Source organism: Cervus canadensis, chromosome 2, assembly GCF_019320065.1.
Source record: "Cervus canadensis isolate Bull #8, Minnesota chromosome 2, ASM1932006v1, whole genome shotgun sequence".
In the NCBI taxonomy this organism is placed as follows: domain Eukaryota; kingdom Metazoa; phylum Chordata; class Mammalia; order Artiodactyla; family Cervidae; genus Cervus; species Cervus canadensis.
In genome coordinates, this window is record NC_057387.1 from 76,384,195 (window position 1) to 76,399,591 (window position 15,397).

Below are 15,397 nucleotides of genomic sequence, written 5' to 3' on the forward strand. Positions count from 1 at the left end.
GCTGGGTCAGAGCCCAAGGGGGTCCTGCCCACTGGTGGCTGGCTGCAGGGACCCAGGGGTCCCAGGGCTAGTGGTATGTAGAACTGGGTCCTAGCTGCTCTGGTGGACAGGGCTTAGTGTGACCCCTGTGGGCTCAAGGGGTCTTAAGGCAACCTGCCTATTGTTTAGGGGGGCTGTATTCCTACCCTGTTAGTTGCTTGGCCTGATGCATCCCAGCAGTGGTTCAGACAGGCTGGTGGGCAGGGCCAAGTCAGACACTAATAACCTAGATGTAGGATTCTAAAGTGGTTCTTGACAGCACCAGTGTCCATGTGGTAGAATGCGCTCCCTAAAGCTGCATTAATTTATGTGACTAAAATTTAGAATACTTATATTACCTTCAGAAAATAAATTATGTAATGTGTATATGATTTAATGTTTAAGAAATTCAGAGATTAGTTTAAGAATAAAAAGACACTTGGCTTTTTTGCTCTATAATGACAACATGCAGAATTAAAATAAAATCAGATGCTTAGAACAGAAATCTTACCTGTTCGCTTATTTCTGTCCACATAACAATATTTTAATTCATAGTCTTGTAATAAATCATGAACTTCCTGAAAGAGACAAAACATGAACTCAATGAACACACAGGTGCGGTTGGTGGATAATCCATCTGTATTAGCCCACCACCACTACCATCACCGTTCCCCATGTAAAAGAGTCCTCTGTGGTTCAAAATCACTCATTTAAATTAAAGGCAGTCAAGGCCCACCAGATCTGGCACCAACTTACCTCTTCAAATATATCTCCCAACAAACTCCTACATATGCCCACATTCCTGCTCCGATGAACTCCTCCTCTCTCAAGAGTATACCATGTACAATCTTCATTCTGAATTTATGCCGACACTTTGAACTTCCATGGGACAAACAACTACTACAGATCCCAAATTCACCTGGAATCACATGTATCCTTTGAAATCCCAGCTCAAATATTCTTCTATGAAGATTTTTTCCTAATTCTTTCCCATAGTACATCACCTCTATGCTAACACTGGTCATACTTTATGCCTCTCTTACAGAAATGTTAAACATTTCTACTTGGGTACTACAAACTGAGTTTTTAACAAGTATTACACTTGTAGAGGGTTTCCCTGGTAGCTCAGGAATCTGCCTGCAATGCAGGAGACCCTGGTTCAAATCCTGAGTCAGGAAGGTCCCCTGGAGAAGGGATAAGCTACACACTCCAGTATTCTTGGGCTTCCCGAGTGGCTCAGATGGTAAAGTATCCACCTGCAATGTGGGAGACCTGGGTTCAATCACTGGGTTGGGAAGATCCGCTGGAGGAGGGCATGACAAACCACTTCAGTATTCTTGCCTGGAGAATCCCCCTAGTGGGCTACAGTCCATGGGGTCACAAAGAGACACGACTGAGCAATTACACACACACACATCCATAGGTGGTAATACCAATATGAAGAAGAAATAAATATAAATTAAAACCTAACCTAGAGATCCCTGGGTATGAAGCAATAACCCTCAAATTACAGTATGCAGCCCAATTTCTTTCCCCTCAGTTCCCCAAGATGCCTAAACTGGTTTTCTGGTTTGTTCAGCTTGTATTACTAGTCCATTCTGAATTCTTAAATTCTGATATCATAACTTCAATCCACCTGGGAAAATACACTATATTTTGTTTCTATTTCTCTAATCCCTTCTATTAAATTGATACTACTTGAGTACAAGAACTATATTTTATCTATATATTACTGATATTGCTTTGAATATACTAGGCACTCACCTAAACATTAAAGTGAATATAATTTGTCATTCATTTGATCTTAGGCCTTGAAAATTTTACTCATAATATACAACAGATACCATTATTATTTTTTAAAGGAATTGAACTATCACATTACTGGACATTTAGACCCAGATAGAGAGTGGTAGAGCCAACCTGTTCTGTATTACAAACAAATACACTAAACAGACATAAGTGCTAGGATGTTAAAACAGACATAAGTGCTAGGATGTTAAGTCTGCAATCTATCAATAATTAATTCAAGAATAATAATTCTTATTACTGATATTTTTATAGTTAACATTCACTCAGTTTTTACTAGGTACCAGAGCATTGAAGTCACCCTTTTATTAAAAACACAGGAAACCACAGAGTAGAGAAAATTCAAGCAACTTGCCAAGGTCTTACACTTAGTTATTTTCTGAGTGTAGATTCACCAACTGGTTAGGTTCCAGGGAACTACACTCTTAACCTCTATGCTGTACTGACTTATTCCTTCTAGGATTAACTAAAAATAGTACACTGCCACAGATAGTTAAAAGACCAATACTTCTAGTGCCTTAATAAGGGATCATATGGAAATGAAAAATAAGTAAGAGGATAGTTTCAAACTGAGAAACACTTTCTCTTTCAACCCAATGCAAGGGGGTGGGGAAACTGACAAAACAGGCAAAGTATAAAACAAGCTGGGTGAAAACAAGACAATCATCTTTTATATAAGAAAGATAAGAAAGGTAAAGTTGATAATTTAGTATTCTTTATTAGTCAATATTTTAAAATATATATACTTACCAGTTGTGTAAAACACTGTTTGATGAATTATATAGTAATACAATCAATATATAGTTTATATATAGCTATGATAATTTTTTATCTTGTAAGTATCAACATCTTATTGGACTTAGAAAACAGCATAAGAAGCTAAGAAAAGGTAACTCTCTCAAAAGCATACCCTACACATCTTGCCAATAGGCTAGTTGAATACTTTATATAGAAGGTGACACAGTTTTGTTTGAAGACATCAAGTGTATGCTTTCAGTGGCACAAACTCTAATCTCTCATTTCACTAGTTAACAGCTGTCAAATGCCAGACAAAGAAAACATGACACCGCTCTTCACTTTATCAAGTATCCATAAACAATGACATGTTGTATCACTCATTTAGCTGAGAGAACCACCTGAGAGAGATCTTATGTTTTCAAGGATGCATTTTTGCAAGTTGGAAATTTTATTTTTAAAATACCCATATTTCTAAGCACAGCTTTCCCATGTACCAGATGTGGAATAGGAGACTTTGCCAACTGAGAAAGTTTACAAAACTTCCTGCAAAGGAAGAAAGAATTATTTTTCCCCATGCCCTGGTTGCTCTGACCCAGGAAAAAGTAGGTCACTCCTCAATTTGAGCCTTGGCAAGCTGGCCAAATTAAAAAATTAAAACCTGAAAGAGAGTCCTGACAACCACTTGCCAAAATCCGACTATGATACCCATCACACAAAACGGAAAGTACTAAGGTCATGTCTCCCTATTCTCATCTAGCTTTATGACACGTCTATGAATTTACAAACTAACTTTAATGAATGAAGTCACACCTTTGATGAAGACTCTTTGTCCTCTGACTAGCAATATCAGCTATACATTTCTTACAGTAAGATGAGCTCATCAAAATTGCTAACTGTTAGACAGCTTTAGTAACCTATTTCCAGACCAGATTCACCATCACTCCCTGGAACTGAAAAGTTTTCCACATATGAAATGTTTTCTGGGAAGAGGTTCAATAACTTTCAGCTCAAAGCAGTCAATCAATAAACCCCCAAAAGTTAAACAACCATTGTTTCAGCTCATCTGGACCTCTTCCTGATTGAAAGCCAGCCTTAGTATTAAATGTGAATCATACTGTCTTCTAAGCCCTTCATAGACTTTAAATCAGCTATATATATAGATAGATAGATTATAAAAATAACTTTCATAGATTAAAACACTCTTCTTTAAAATTTCACTTTTTTTGGAATGAAAAAAATATTGGGTTGGCCAAAAAGTTCATCTCTGTTTTTCCATAAGATGGGACCCAAATGAACTTTTTGGTCAACCCAATAGTTTTATTTATGTTCTTATAAAATGTAAAATGATTTGATAATACAAAAGGATTATCTGTAACATATAATATGAGGCATTATAATGAAATAAGCACACAGGAGTTCAACACAAAACTTAAAAGAGTAGAACACTGGCAACACTGTTCTAACCCACTATGCCTTCCTTCACTGGCCCATCCCCCATAGCTAGGGTCCTCACATAGGTTTGCATTCCCTAACAATATATTCTGTTGGTTTGTTTCTGAACTTTAATAAAAATGGTATTATGCTATTTTAATCTTCTGTGCCTTGCATTTTATACTCAATATTATGTTTTTAAAATTCACTCATGATCCACATGGCTACTGTGTATTTATTCACTACTGATTAATATTCCATTCTGTGATTTCAGAATGATTTACTGATCTACTTTTTTATCAATGAATACTTGATTTGTTTCCAGGCTGTTGTCATTTTGCTACTTTTATATATATATATTTAAAACTACTATCACCTTCTTGTAAGTTTTACATATCTCCTGGTGTTCATGGGCAAAAATTTCTGAAGGCGTGATCCTAGGCTACGTACATCTTTGTAAGACAGTGCCAACTTCTTTATCAGAATGACTATTACAGTTTACATTCCCATCAATATATGAGAGTCCTTACAATGCTTGGTCTTACCAGGTACTTAAAATTTTGTCAATTTAGTGGATATAAAGTCATACTTCCTTGTGCTCTTGATTTGCATTCCCTTGATTAATAAGGCAGGGCACTATGATGGATAGTTTTATATGTGAACTTGGCTACAGAATCTAGTTATTAAACTCAATAATCTAGGTGTTGCTGTAAAGGTATTTTATAGATATGGTTAATATCTGCAAACAGCTTACTCTAAAGTGAAGGACATCACCTTTAATAATATGGTTGGGCCCCATCTAATCAACTGAAGACATGAAGAGAAAAACGGGTATTCTGAAGAAGAAATCCTGCCTTAAGATCGTAGCAACAGGGCTCCCAGGGTGGACCAGAGGTTAAGAATCCATCTTCCAACACAGGGGCTACAGGTTCTATCCTTGGTCAGGGAACTAAGAGTGCACAGGCCACGGTGCAATTAAGCTCATGTGCTGCAACTACTGAGCCCACACACTCTAGATCCTGGGCCACAACTAGACAAAAGCCCATACACCACAAGGAAGATTTGATGCAGCCAAATAAATAAGACTGTAGCAATGACACCTGCCTGAGTTTCTAACCTGTTGGTATGCCTCACCAGATTTTAGTTTAGGTAGCCCCCTCAATCAACCAGTCAACTTCTCTATGGATGTCAGATCAGTTCAGTTGCTCAGTCGTGTCCAACTCTTTGTGACCCCATAGACTGCAGCACGCCAGGCTTCCCTGTCCATCACCAACTCCTGGAGCTTGCTCAAACTCATGTCCATCAAGTCGGTGATGCCATCCAACTATTTTATTCTCTGTCATCCCCTTCTCCTCCTGCCTTCAACCTTTCCCAGCATCAGGGTCTTTTTCAATGAGTCAGTTCTTTGCATCAAGTGGCCAAAGTATTGGAGTTTCAGCTTCAGCATCAGTCCTTCCAATGAATATTCAGGACTGATTTCCTTTAGGATTGACTGGTTGGATCTCCTTGCAGTCCAAGGGACTCTCAAGAGTCTTCTCCAACACCACATTTCAAAAGCATCAATTCTTAGGTACTCAGCTTTCTTCAACTTTCACATCCACACATGACTACTGGAAAAACCACAGCTTTGACTAGACAGACCTTGGTCCACAAAGTAATGTCTCTGCTTTTAAATATGTTGTCTAGGTTGGTCATAGCTTTTCTTCCAAGGAGCAAGCATCTTTTAATTTCATGGCTGCAATTACCATCTGCTGTGATTTTGGAGCCCAAGAAAATAAAGTCAGCCACTGTTTCCATTATTTACCCATCTATTTGCCATGAAGTGATGGGACCAGATGCCATGATCTTAGTTTTTTGAATGCTAAGTTTTAAGCCAACTTTTTCACCCTCCTCTTTCACTCTCATCAAGAGGTTCTTTAGTTCTTCTTCATTTTCTGCCATAAAGGTGGTGTCATCTGCATATCTGAGGTTACTGATATTTCTCCCAGCAATCTCAATTTCAGCTTGTGCTTCATCCAGCCCAGCATTTTGCATGATGTACTCTGCATATAAGTTAAATAAGCAGGGTGATAACATTCAGCTTTGACTTATTCTTTTCCCACTTTGGAACCAGTCTGTTGTTCCATGTCCAGTTCTAACTGTTGCCTCTTGACCTGCATACAGGTTTCTCAGGAGGCAGGTCAGGTGGTCCGGTATTCCCATCTCTTGAAGAATTTTCCACAGTTTATTGTGATCCACACAAAGGCTTTGGTGTAGTCAAAGCAAAAGTAGATGTTTTTTCTGGAACTCTCTTGCTTTTTCGACAATCCAACGGATGTTGGCAGTTTGATCTCTGGTTCCTCTGCCTTTTCTAAAACCAGCTTGAACATCTGGAAGTTCATGGTTCACATACTGTTGAAGGCTGGCTTGGAGAATTTTGAGCATTACTTAGCTAGCATGTGAGATGAGTGCAATTTTGCAGTAGTTTTAACATTCTTTGGCATTGCCTTTCTTTGGGATTGGAATGAAAACTGACCTTTTCTAGTCCTGTGGCCACTGCTGAGTTTTCCAAATTTGCTGGCATACTGCATTTTGCTGGCATATTTGCTCATGTATGTATATAAATACAAATTAATATAAATATTATATATAATCTACTGTCTTCCAAAAGTTGTAAAATGCTTTATTCACTTAGTTTTTAGTCAGTTAGAGTTAGCTACATTATTCTAGCCATAAAGTGATTCTGGTATTGCCCTTAATCTCACAGGGAAATTTTTAAATATTTTACCATTGAATACGATTGCTTTTGGTTTCTGGAGATAATCTTTAAGTTTGGGAAACTTCTATTCCTATTTGCTATGAGTTTTTATTATGAATGGGTGTTAAATGTTATCAGTAGTTTTTTCTACATCTATTGTGATGACTTAAATCCTATCTTCATGCCAGTGGTCTCCAAATTTTTATTTCCACCTCTGATGTCTCACTGAGGAGCTACACCTATGTATGCCATTGCTTGCTTAGAACTGCCTTCGAATGTTACACACCAGATAATACTTTTTTTGGCCCAACACAAGGCCAGATACATTTCATGATATTGGGTGAGTAAGGTGTGAAAGAACGTGAAGTTGCTCAGTTGAGCCCGACTCTCTGCAACCCTGTGGACTGTAGCCTACCAGGCTCCACTGTCCATGGGATTTTCCAGGCAAGAATACTGAAGTGGGTTGCCATTTCCTTTTCTCCAGGAGATCTTCCTGACCCAGGGATTGGACCCGGTCTCCAGCACTTTAGGCAGACGCTTTACCGTCTGAGCCACCAGGGAAGTCACCTTGGCTGAGAAAATGTGGTGTCAATTTTAACTCAGCTAAATTTTTAACAGCTTTCAATGCAGCTGTTTTGCTGGAAAGTTCATTTGAATACCAAGTTTTTGCCAGAGGAACATTTTGACTTGGCCTAAAAAAGATTAGTAAACTTTCAGCTTTTTTATTAGCAGTATAATAATAATAATAATTTACTGAATTTTTACTTTATCCCAGGCTTTTTATTGAAATAATCTTGTTTAACCATAACAACCCCATGGTCTGGATTTTTAAGTTGGATATTATTATTGACTTTATAGCCAAGGTTACTGAAGCCTAGAGAAGGAACTTGTACAGACAATATGTAATGAGTCTGGGATTCAAACACAATTTGACAGACTTTAGAGCAAACATGCTGAACTACTATACTATATCTTAAGTATCAGTGATACAAAAATAAAATCTATGAAATATTCATTTCCATCACATTTCTAACACTTACGACATCACTAACCTCCTAACCTTAGAGCAGAGATCAGGGTTAAGAACAAAGGTTGGGAGATAAAAGCAACAATTTTACTTTTTGACAGCTAGACGTCTGAATGCAGCACTCCCTTGTTTAAATATTTCAGTGGACTCTCATTTTCTTTAAAATAAAATTCAAATTCTCTTAAATAGCTTACAATCATCTGGTCCTGCTTCATGTGCTAGCCTTATGTTGAATCACTACACTTCTCAAACTCTGCGTATTGCTATGAATATTCCTCACCCCTCTCTTTAGCTCCCTTCCCCTAGTTTATTTCTCTCTCCCTGGGTTTCAACTTAAATGAACTTCTCTAAGAAGCCTTTCTGAATTTCTCAAGTGTGGAGTAGATATCCTTCTTCTGTACTCCCAGAGCATTTTTTACTTTTCCCATCACAACACTCATAGCAACCATCATCTGTATTTTAACTGCTTATATACCTGAATCTTCCTTAGACTGCAGGCTTAGTAAATAGCAAATACCATGCATCTGACCTTGTTCGTAAAAAGGTCTCCAACGTCTAGCAAAAAGCAGACTTTGAATATTTAAATGCATATTTGTTTCTACATATCTTAATCAACTCCAGTACAGCATTCTTTTCTGAGATTATTTTACAACCTAAACATAAACCAATACTTTTAAAGTGCTCAAAAATTACTCTCTTTACACTAACCTAATACATAGCTCACTTTTTTAAAAGAAAATATTTGATCTACCTCCTAAAGCAATGAAAATAAAAACAAAAATAAACAAATGGGACCTAATTAAACTTAAAAGCTCTTGCACAGCAAAGGAAATCATAAACAAGATGAAAAGACAACCCTCAGGATGAGAGAAAATATTTGCAAACGAAGCAACAAAGGACTAGTCGCCAAAAGACACAAACAGCCCATGCAGCTCAGTATAGAAAAACAACCCAATCAAAAAACAGGCAGGAGACCTCAATTGACATTTCTCCAAAGAAGACATATAGATGAAAAGATGGTCAACATCACTAATTATTCAGTTCAGTTCAGTCACTCCGTCGTGTCCGACTCTGCGACCCCGTGAATCACAGCACGCCAGGCCTCCCTGTCCATCACCAACTCCTGGAGTTTACTCAAACTCATGTCCACTGAGTCAGTGATACCATCCAGCCGTCTCATCCTCTGTTGTCCCCTTCTCCTCCTGCCCTCAATCTTTCCTAGCGTCAGGGTGTTTTCAAATGAGTCAACTCTTCGCATGAGGTGGCCAAAGTATTGGAGTTTCAGCTTCAGCATCAGTCCTTCCGATGAACACCCAGAACTGATCTCCTTTAGGATGGACTGGTTGGATCTTCTTGCAGTCCAAGGGACTCTCAAGAGTCTTCTCCAACACCACAGTTCAAAAGCATCAATTTTTCGGCACTCAGCTTTCTTCACAGTCCAACTCTCACATCCATACATGACCACTGGAAAAACCATAGCCTTGACTAGATGGACCTTTGTTGGCAAAGTAATTACAGGGAAATATAAATCAAAACTACAATGAGGTTATCAATTCACACCAGTCAGAATGGCCATTATCAAAAAATCTACAAACAGTAAGTGCTGGAGAGGATGTGGAAAAAAGGGAACCCTCCTACACTGCCGGTGGGAATGTAAGTTGATATAGCCACTATGGAGAATAGTGTGGCGGTTCCTTGAAAAACTAAACACAGCAGTACCACATGACCCAGCAATCCCACTCCTGGGCATTTGCCCTGAGAAAATCATAATTCAAAAGGACACATGCACCCCAACGTTCATTGCCCCACTAGTCACAACAGCCAGGACAAGGAACCAACCGAAGTGTCCAGTGAGAGATGAATAGATACATAAGATGCGGCACATATATACAATGGGATACTGAGTGTGTGTTAGTCGCTCAGTCGTGTCCAACGCTGCAACCTCATGGACTGTAGCCCACCAGGCATCTCTGTCCACAGAATTTTCCAGGCAAGAATACTGGGGCGAGTTGCCATTCCCTTCACCAGGGGATCTTCCCAACCCAGGGATCAAATCCAGGTCTCCTGCATTGCAGATTCTTTACTGAGTCATGACTCAGTCACTAAAAGGAACAAAACAGGGTCATTTGTAAAGACACGGATGGGCCTAGAGTCTGTCATATAGAGTGAAGTCAGAAAGAGAAAAACAAATACTGTGTATTAATGCACATGTGTGGAATATAGAAAAATGGTACAGATGAAGCTATTTCCAAGCCAGGAATAGAGATCCAGACACAGAGAACAGACATATGGACTTAAGGGAAAGAGTGGGGGTGGGACGAATTGGGAGATTGAGATTGATATATATATATATACTACCACCTAGTTGGAAGCTGCTATAAAGCTCAGGAAGCTCAGTTAGGTGCACCTGAGGCAGGGGCGGGGGGCACTGGAAGGGAAGTCCAAGAGGGGATATAGGTATGCATATGGCTGATCTACTTGATCATACAATAGAAACCAACACAGCATTGTAAAGCAACTATATTCCATTTAAAAAAAGTTCTGAGCAAAAAGAAAAAATAAAGTGCTCAAAAAAGTTACCCTCTTTACACTAACCTAATACATAACTTACTTCTTTAAAAGAAAATATTTACATACCTCAAATTAACGAATATTATATATCTAGCAATAAGAGGTTCTCCATGAGCAGTTCTTGCTTACAGACATCCCCAAGAGATAGATTTAGATAACCAAAGAAAATGTAGATAGATTTGTTAAATCTAATAGATTTAGATAACCAAAGAAAATTTATTTATTTTCCCAAAGAAAAGCCACACAGAAATCACAATCTCCTCTTCTCTGACACAAGTGTTTTTCTTTCAAACATCCCCTCAATGCATGACTAATTATCACAAATTAAATTGTTTAAAAATAACCCCCATTTGTTATCTCTCAGTTCTGTAGGTCAAAAGTTCTGGCAGGCTCAAATGAATTCTCAGGGTCTCTCAAGGCCAAAATCAAGGTCTTAGACAGGCTGAGCTCTTATCTGGAAGCTCTAAGGAAGAATGCACTTCCACTCATGAAGGCAGTTAGCAGAATCCAGTTTCTTGCAGTTGTTGAACTGAAGTCCCCATTCTCTTGCTGGTTGTCAGTTGGGGACCACACTCAGCATCTAGAGACGGCTCTAAAATCCTTGTTATGTGGACCCCTCCATCTTCAAATCCAGCAACAGTGCATCAAATCCTTCCTGTGCTTCAAATCATCTGATGTCTCCAGCTGCTAACAGCTGGAGAAAATGCTGCTTTTAAAGGACTAGTATGATCAGATATGGCTCACCTGGATAATCTCCCTTTTGATAATCCCAAATCAACTGCGTAATAACCTTAATTAGATGTGCAAAAATTCTCTTTTGTCATGTATGTAACAATCACACATGTGATACCTCGTCATAGTCACAGTTTCATGGATTAGAAATCTTGGGGGGCTAGTTCTAAATTCTGCCCACAACAATCACTAATAATAGATAACACTGTACCCTCGCTGGTGGCTCCGTGGTAAAGAACCTGCCTGCCAATGCAGGAGACGCATGTTCAATCCCTGGGTCAGGAAGATCCCCTGGAGAAGGAAATGGCAGCCCACTCCAATAATTTTGCCTGGGAAATCTCACGGACACAGGAGACTGGTGGGTTATAGCCCATGGGGTCACAAAAGAGTCAGATGTGACTTAACGACTAAACAACAACTGTCCCTTAAACATACTTTACATCAAATATCTTATTTAATACCTCAGGTTTCAGAGCTCAAGCAAGGTGAGAAGGACACTTGCCCAGAAGGAAAACCCAGCACAGAGTGTTAAGAACTGAAGCAGGATAGGAGGCCTTCTGGCCGGTAGAACAGCCCAGTGCAGGAAGAAGGCGCTTAAATCCTTCTTGATGAAGTGGGCATCTGCATGGGAGAGGAGACAGTTTCCTCACAGTGGTGATGGGAGACTACTTACTCACAGGAGAATTGTTCAACTAAGTCAGCATGTTAAGGACAATAAACATCACGTTTCTCACTGTCAGAAAAAGAAGGAACAAATATGGATTGGGAGAGAGCTAGTAAGAAATCCATTATGTTAGACTGCAATCTGATACATCAGTGTGAACTCACTACTCTCAATAGATAAAGGCGGAAACACATGTGTGTACATAATACATACGCTCGTATATTCTAGAGCTTTGCCTACTAAGAGCAATTGACAGTAGTGACATCTCAAAGGCAATGAGTACATCTAGGTCCCAGATCCTGGCTTCTTCACATCATTTCCCCTAAAAGAAACGAGGCTCTGTAATGGTCATCCAGACTGCCACCACAAAATATCACAGGCAACAGAAACCTAACCTTCCTCACAATTCTGAAAGCTAGAACGCCAAGATCAAGGCCCTATTTGGTTTGGCTTCTGCTGAGATCTCCCTGGCGCGTACATGGCCGCCTCCTCACTGTGTCCTCCCACGGCCTCTCCTTGGTGACTGTACTCACTGGGGCGGGGCTGGGGGTGAGGCACACAGCAGAGAGTCCTCTGGTGTCTTTTCTTCAGTGACAATCGTCCTATCAGACCAAGGCCACACCTTTATGACTTCCTTTAAAGTTAATTACTTCCACAGAGACCCCAGCCATACCGGCACTTAGGGCTTCAATACATGCATTTGGGGGAACACAACCCCAATGAAATGGAGGATTCAAGGGCTAAAGCAGTGGTCCCAAATCTTTTTGGCACCAGGGACCGGTTTCGTGGAAGACAATTTTTCCACAGAGCAGGCAAGGGATGGGGATGGTTTGGGGATGATTAAAGCACATTAAATTTATTGTGCTCCTATAAGAATCCAATGCCTCCACTGATCTAACAGGAGACGGAGCTCTGGTGGAAATGGGAGCGATGGGGAGCGGCGATAAACACAGATAAAGCTTGGCTTGCTCGTGCGCCACTCACCTCCGGCTGTGCGGCCCGGTTTCTAACTGGCCACAGAGCAGTACCAGTCCACAGCCTCGGGGTTTGAGACCCCTGGGCTAAAGCACAAAAAGTAACAAGCTACAACACCTTATTGTGTCAAAAACCAAGGAACTGCTCAGTGAATGACAGGGACATGACAAAAGTATATCAGGCCAAGAGACAAGATATAGAAGCAACCTAAGTGTCCACGAAAAGATGAATGGATAAAAAAAGATATTGTATATGTACACACAATGGAATAATAGCTTAAAATAATGATTAATAATTAGTTTAAAATAATGTTAAAAATAATGGAATTTTGCCATTTGCTACGACATACTTAGACCTGGAAGGTATTATGCTTAGTGAAATAAGTCAGACAGAGAAAGACAAATACTGTGTTATCACTTACATGTGGAATTCAAAAAATAAAACAAAGAAAGAAATGAATATAACAAAATAGAAACAGATTTACTGACACAGAGAACAGACTAGTGGTTACCAAGGGGACAGAGATGGGGAAAGGGCACAAGAGATAGGGGTAGGGGATGAAGAAGTACAAAGCACCATGTATTAAATAAGCAAGATATAAGGATGTAATATATGACACAGGGAATATAGCTAGAATATAGCTAATATTTCATTACTTTAAATGCAGTATAATCTATAAAAATACTGAATCACTATGTTCTACACTTGAAACTAATCCAACATTGCAAATCAACTATAATTTACAAAAAAAAAGGACCCATTCCTTAAGTGTGAGAACCAAACTGGTGACTTGTTTCCAAAGAACAGTGAACAGGGAAAAAAAAAAAGAATCTTTAAAAAGAAGTGATGTAGCAGACATAATTTTAAACAAATGATCAAGGTTAACATCACCAGTAGAAGTCATGCTGATGACATGTACCCCATCAAACAACATGATCAGAAGTGGACTTCACCTGTGTGGAATTCTTCCCAAAATTCCATAACCCTGATCTCCCATAATAAAATGATTATACAAACCCAAGGTGAAGGGCGTTCTAAAAAATTTCTGACCAAATTATCAAGTCATGAGAAACAAAGACAAGACTAAGAAACAGGTGCATAATGGAGACTGAGATGTGCTAACTAAATGCAATGTGGTACCTGCAACAGGTAACCTGCAACAGGAAAAGGACATACGCGAGTAAACAAATGAAATCCAAGCAAAGTCTACAGTTAAGTTAATAATAATGTACCAATGTTACTTCCTTAGTCTTAACTAGTTTGCCTTGATTACAAGATGTGACATTAGGGGAAACTGGGTAGAGAATATATGGGAACTCCACATACTACCTTTGTAACTTTTTCTGTAAATCAAAAATTAATCCAAAATAAAAAGTTTATTTAAAAAAGGAAATAGGGGCCAGCTTAAAGAAGCTCCCATTGTCCAAATGTAAAACAATTAAGGCATAAAAGTAAGTAATGATAGTAATGGAGCATAACTCACTGAACAACATAGGAAACCAAGAGTTTACTTTTGATATAAAGTAATGAATTAATAAACTGAACACTAGAAAGGGAATACAGGCATACTTCAGAGATACTATAGGTTTGGTTCCAGGTCACTCAATAAAGTGAATATCCAAACAAAGTGAGACACATTTTTTTTTTGCCTTCCCAGTGCATATGAAAGTTATGTTTACACTATCCTGTCATATTGTGTGCAGTAGCACTGTCTTAAAAAAGCACATAATTTAAAAATACTTAACTGTGGAAAATTCTGAAAGAGATGGGAATACCAGACCACCTGATCTGACTCTTGAGAAACCTGTATGCAGGTCAATAAGCAACAGTTAGAACTGGACATGGAACAACAGACTGGTTCCAAATAGGAAAAGGAGTACATCAAGGCTGTATATTGTCACCCTGCTTATGTATCTTATATGTAGAGTACATCATGAGAAACTCTGGGCTGGAAGAAGAACAAGCTGGAAGCAAGATTCCCGGGAGAAATATCAATAACCTCAGATATGCAGATAACACCACCCTTATGGCAGAAAGCGAAGAAGAACTAAAGAGCCTCTTGATGAAAGTGAAAGAGGAGTGAAAAAGTTGGTTTAAAGCTCAACATTCAGAAAACGAAGATCATGGCATCCGGTCCCATCACTTCATGGGAAATAGATGGGGAGACAGTGGAAACAGTGTCAGACTTGATTTTTGGGGGCTTCAAAATCACTGCAATGGTGATTGCAGCCATGAAATTAAAAGACACTTACTCCTTGGAAGGAAAGTTATGACCAGCCTAGACAGCATATTAAAAAGCAGAGACATTACTTTGTCAACAAAGGTCCATCTAGTCAAGGCTATGGTTTTTCCAGTGGTCATGTACGGATGTGAGAGTTGGACTATAAAGAAAGCTGAGTGCAGAAGAATTGATGCTTTTGAACTGTGGTATTGGAGAAGACTCTTGAGAGTCCCTTGGACTGCAAGAAGATCCAACCAGTCCATCCTAAAGGAGATCAGTCCTGGGTGTTCATCGGAAGGACTGATGCTGAAGCTGAAACTCCAATATTTTGGCCACCTGATGGGAAGAGCTGACTCATTGGAAAAGATCCTGATGTTGGGAAAGATTGAAGGCGGGAGGAGAAGGGGATGACAGAGGATGACATGGTTGTATGGCATCACTGACTCAATGGACATGAGTTTGGGTAAGCTCCGGGAG

At 39.3% G+C, this 15,397-nt stretch overlaps 1 protein-coding gene across 8 annotated transcripts in view; it reads right to left on the reverse strand.

Moving 5' to 3' along the window:
• Positions 1 to 15,397, reverse strand: part of RAVER2 (ribonucleoprotein, PTB binding 2) — a 136,698-nt gene that overhangs the window by 108,226 nt on the left and 13,075 nt on the right. For all 8 annotated transcript variants that reach the window (XM_043461077.1, XM_043461074.1, XM_043461076.1 and 5 more), the window contains exon 2: positions 530 to 596. In XM_043461077.1, the coding sequence (XP_043317012.1) occupies positions 530 to 596 (67 nt within the window). The remainder of the gene's footprint in view (positions 1 to 529; positions 597 to 15,397) is intronic.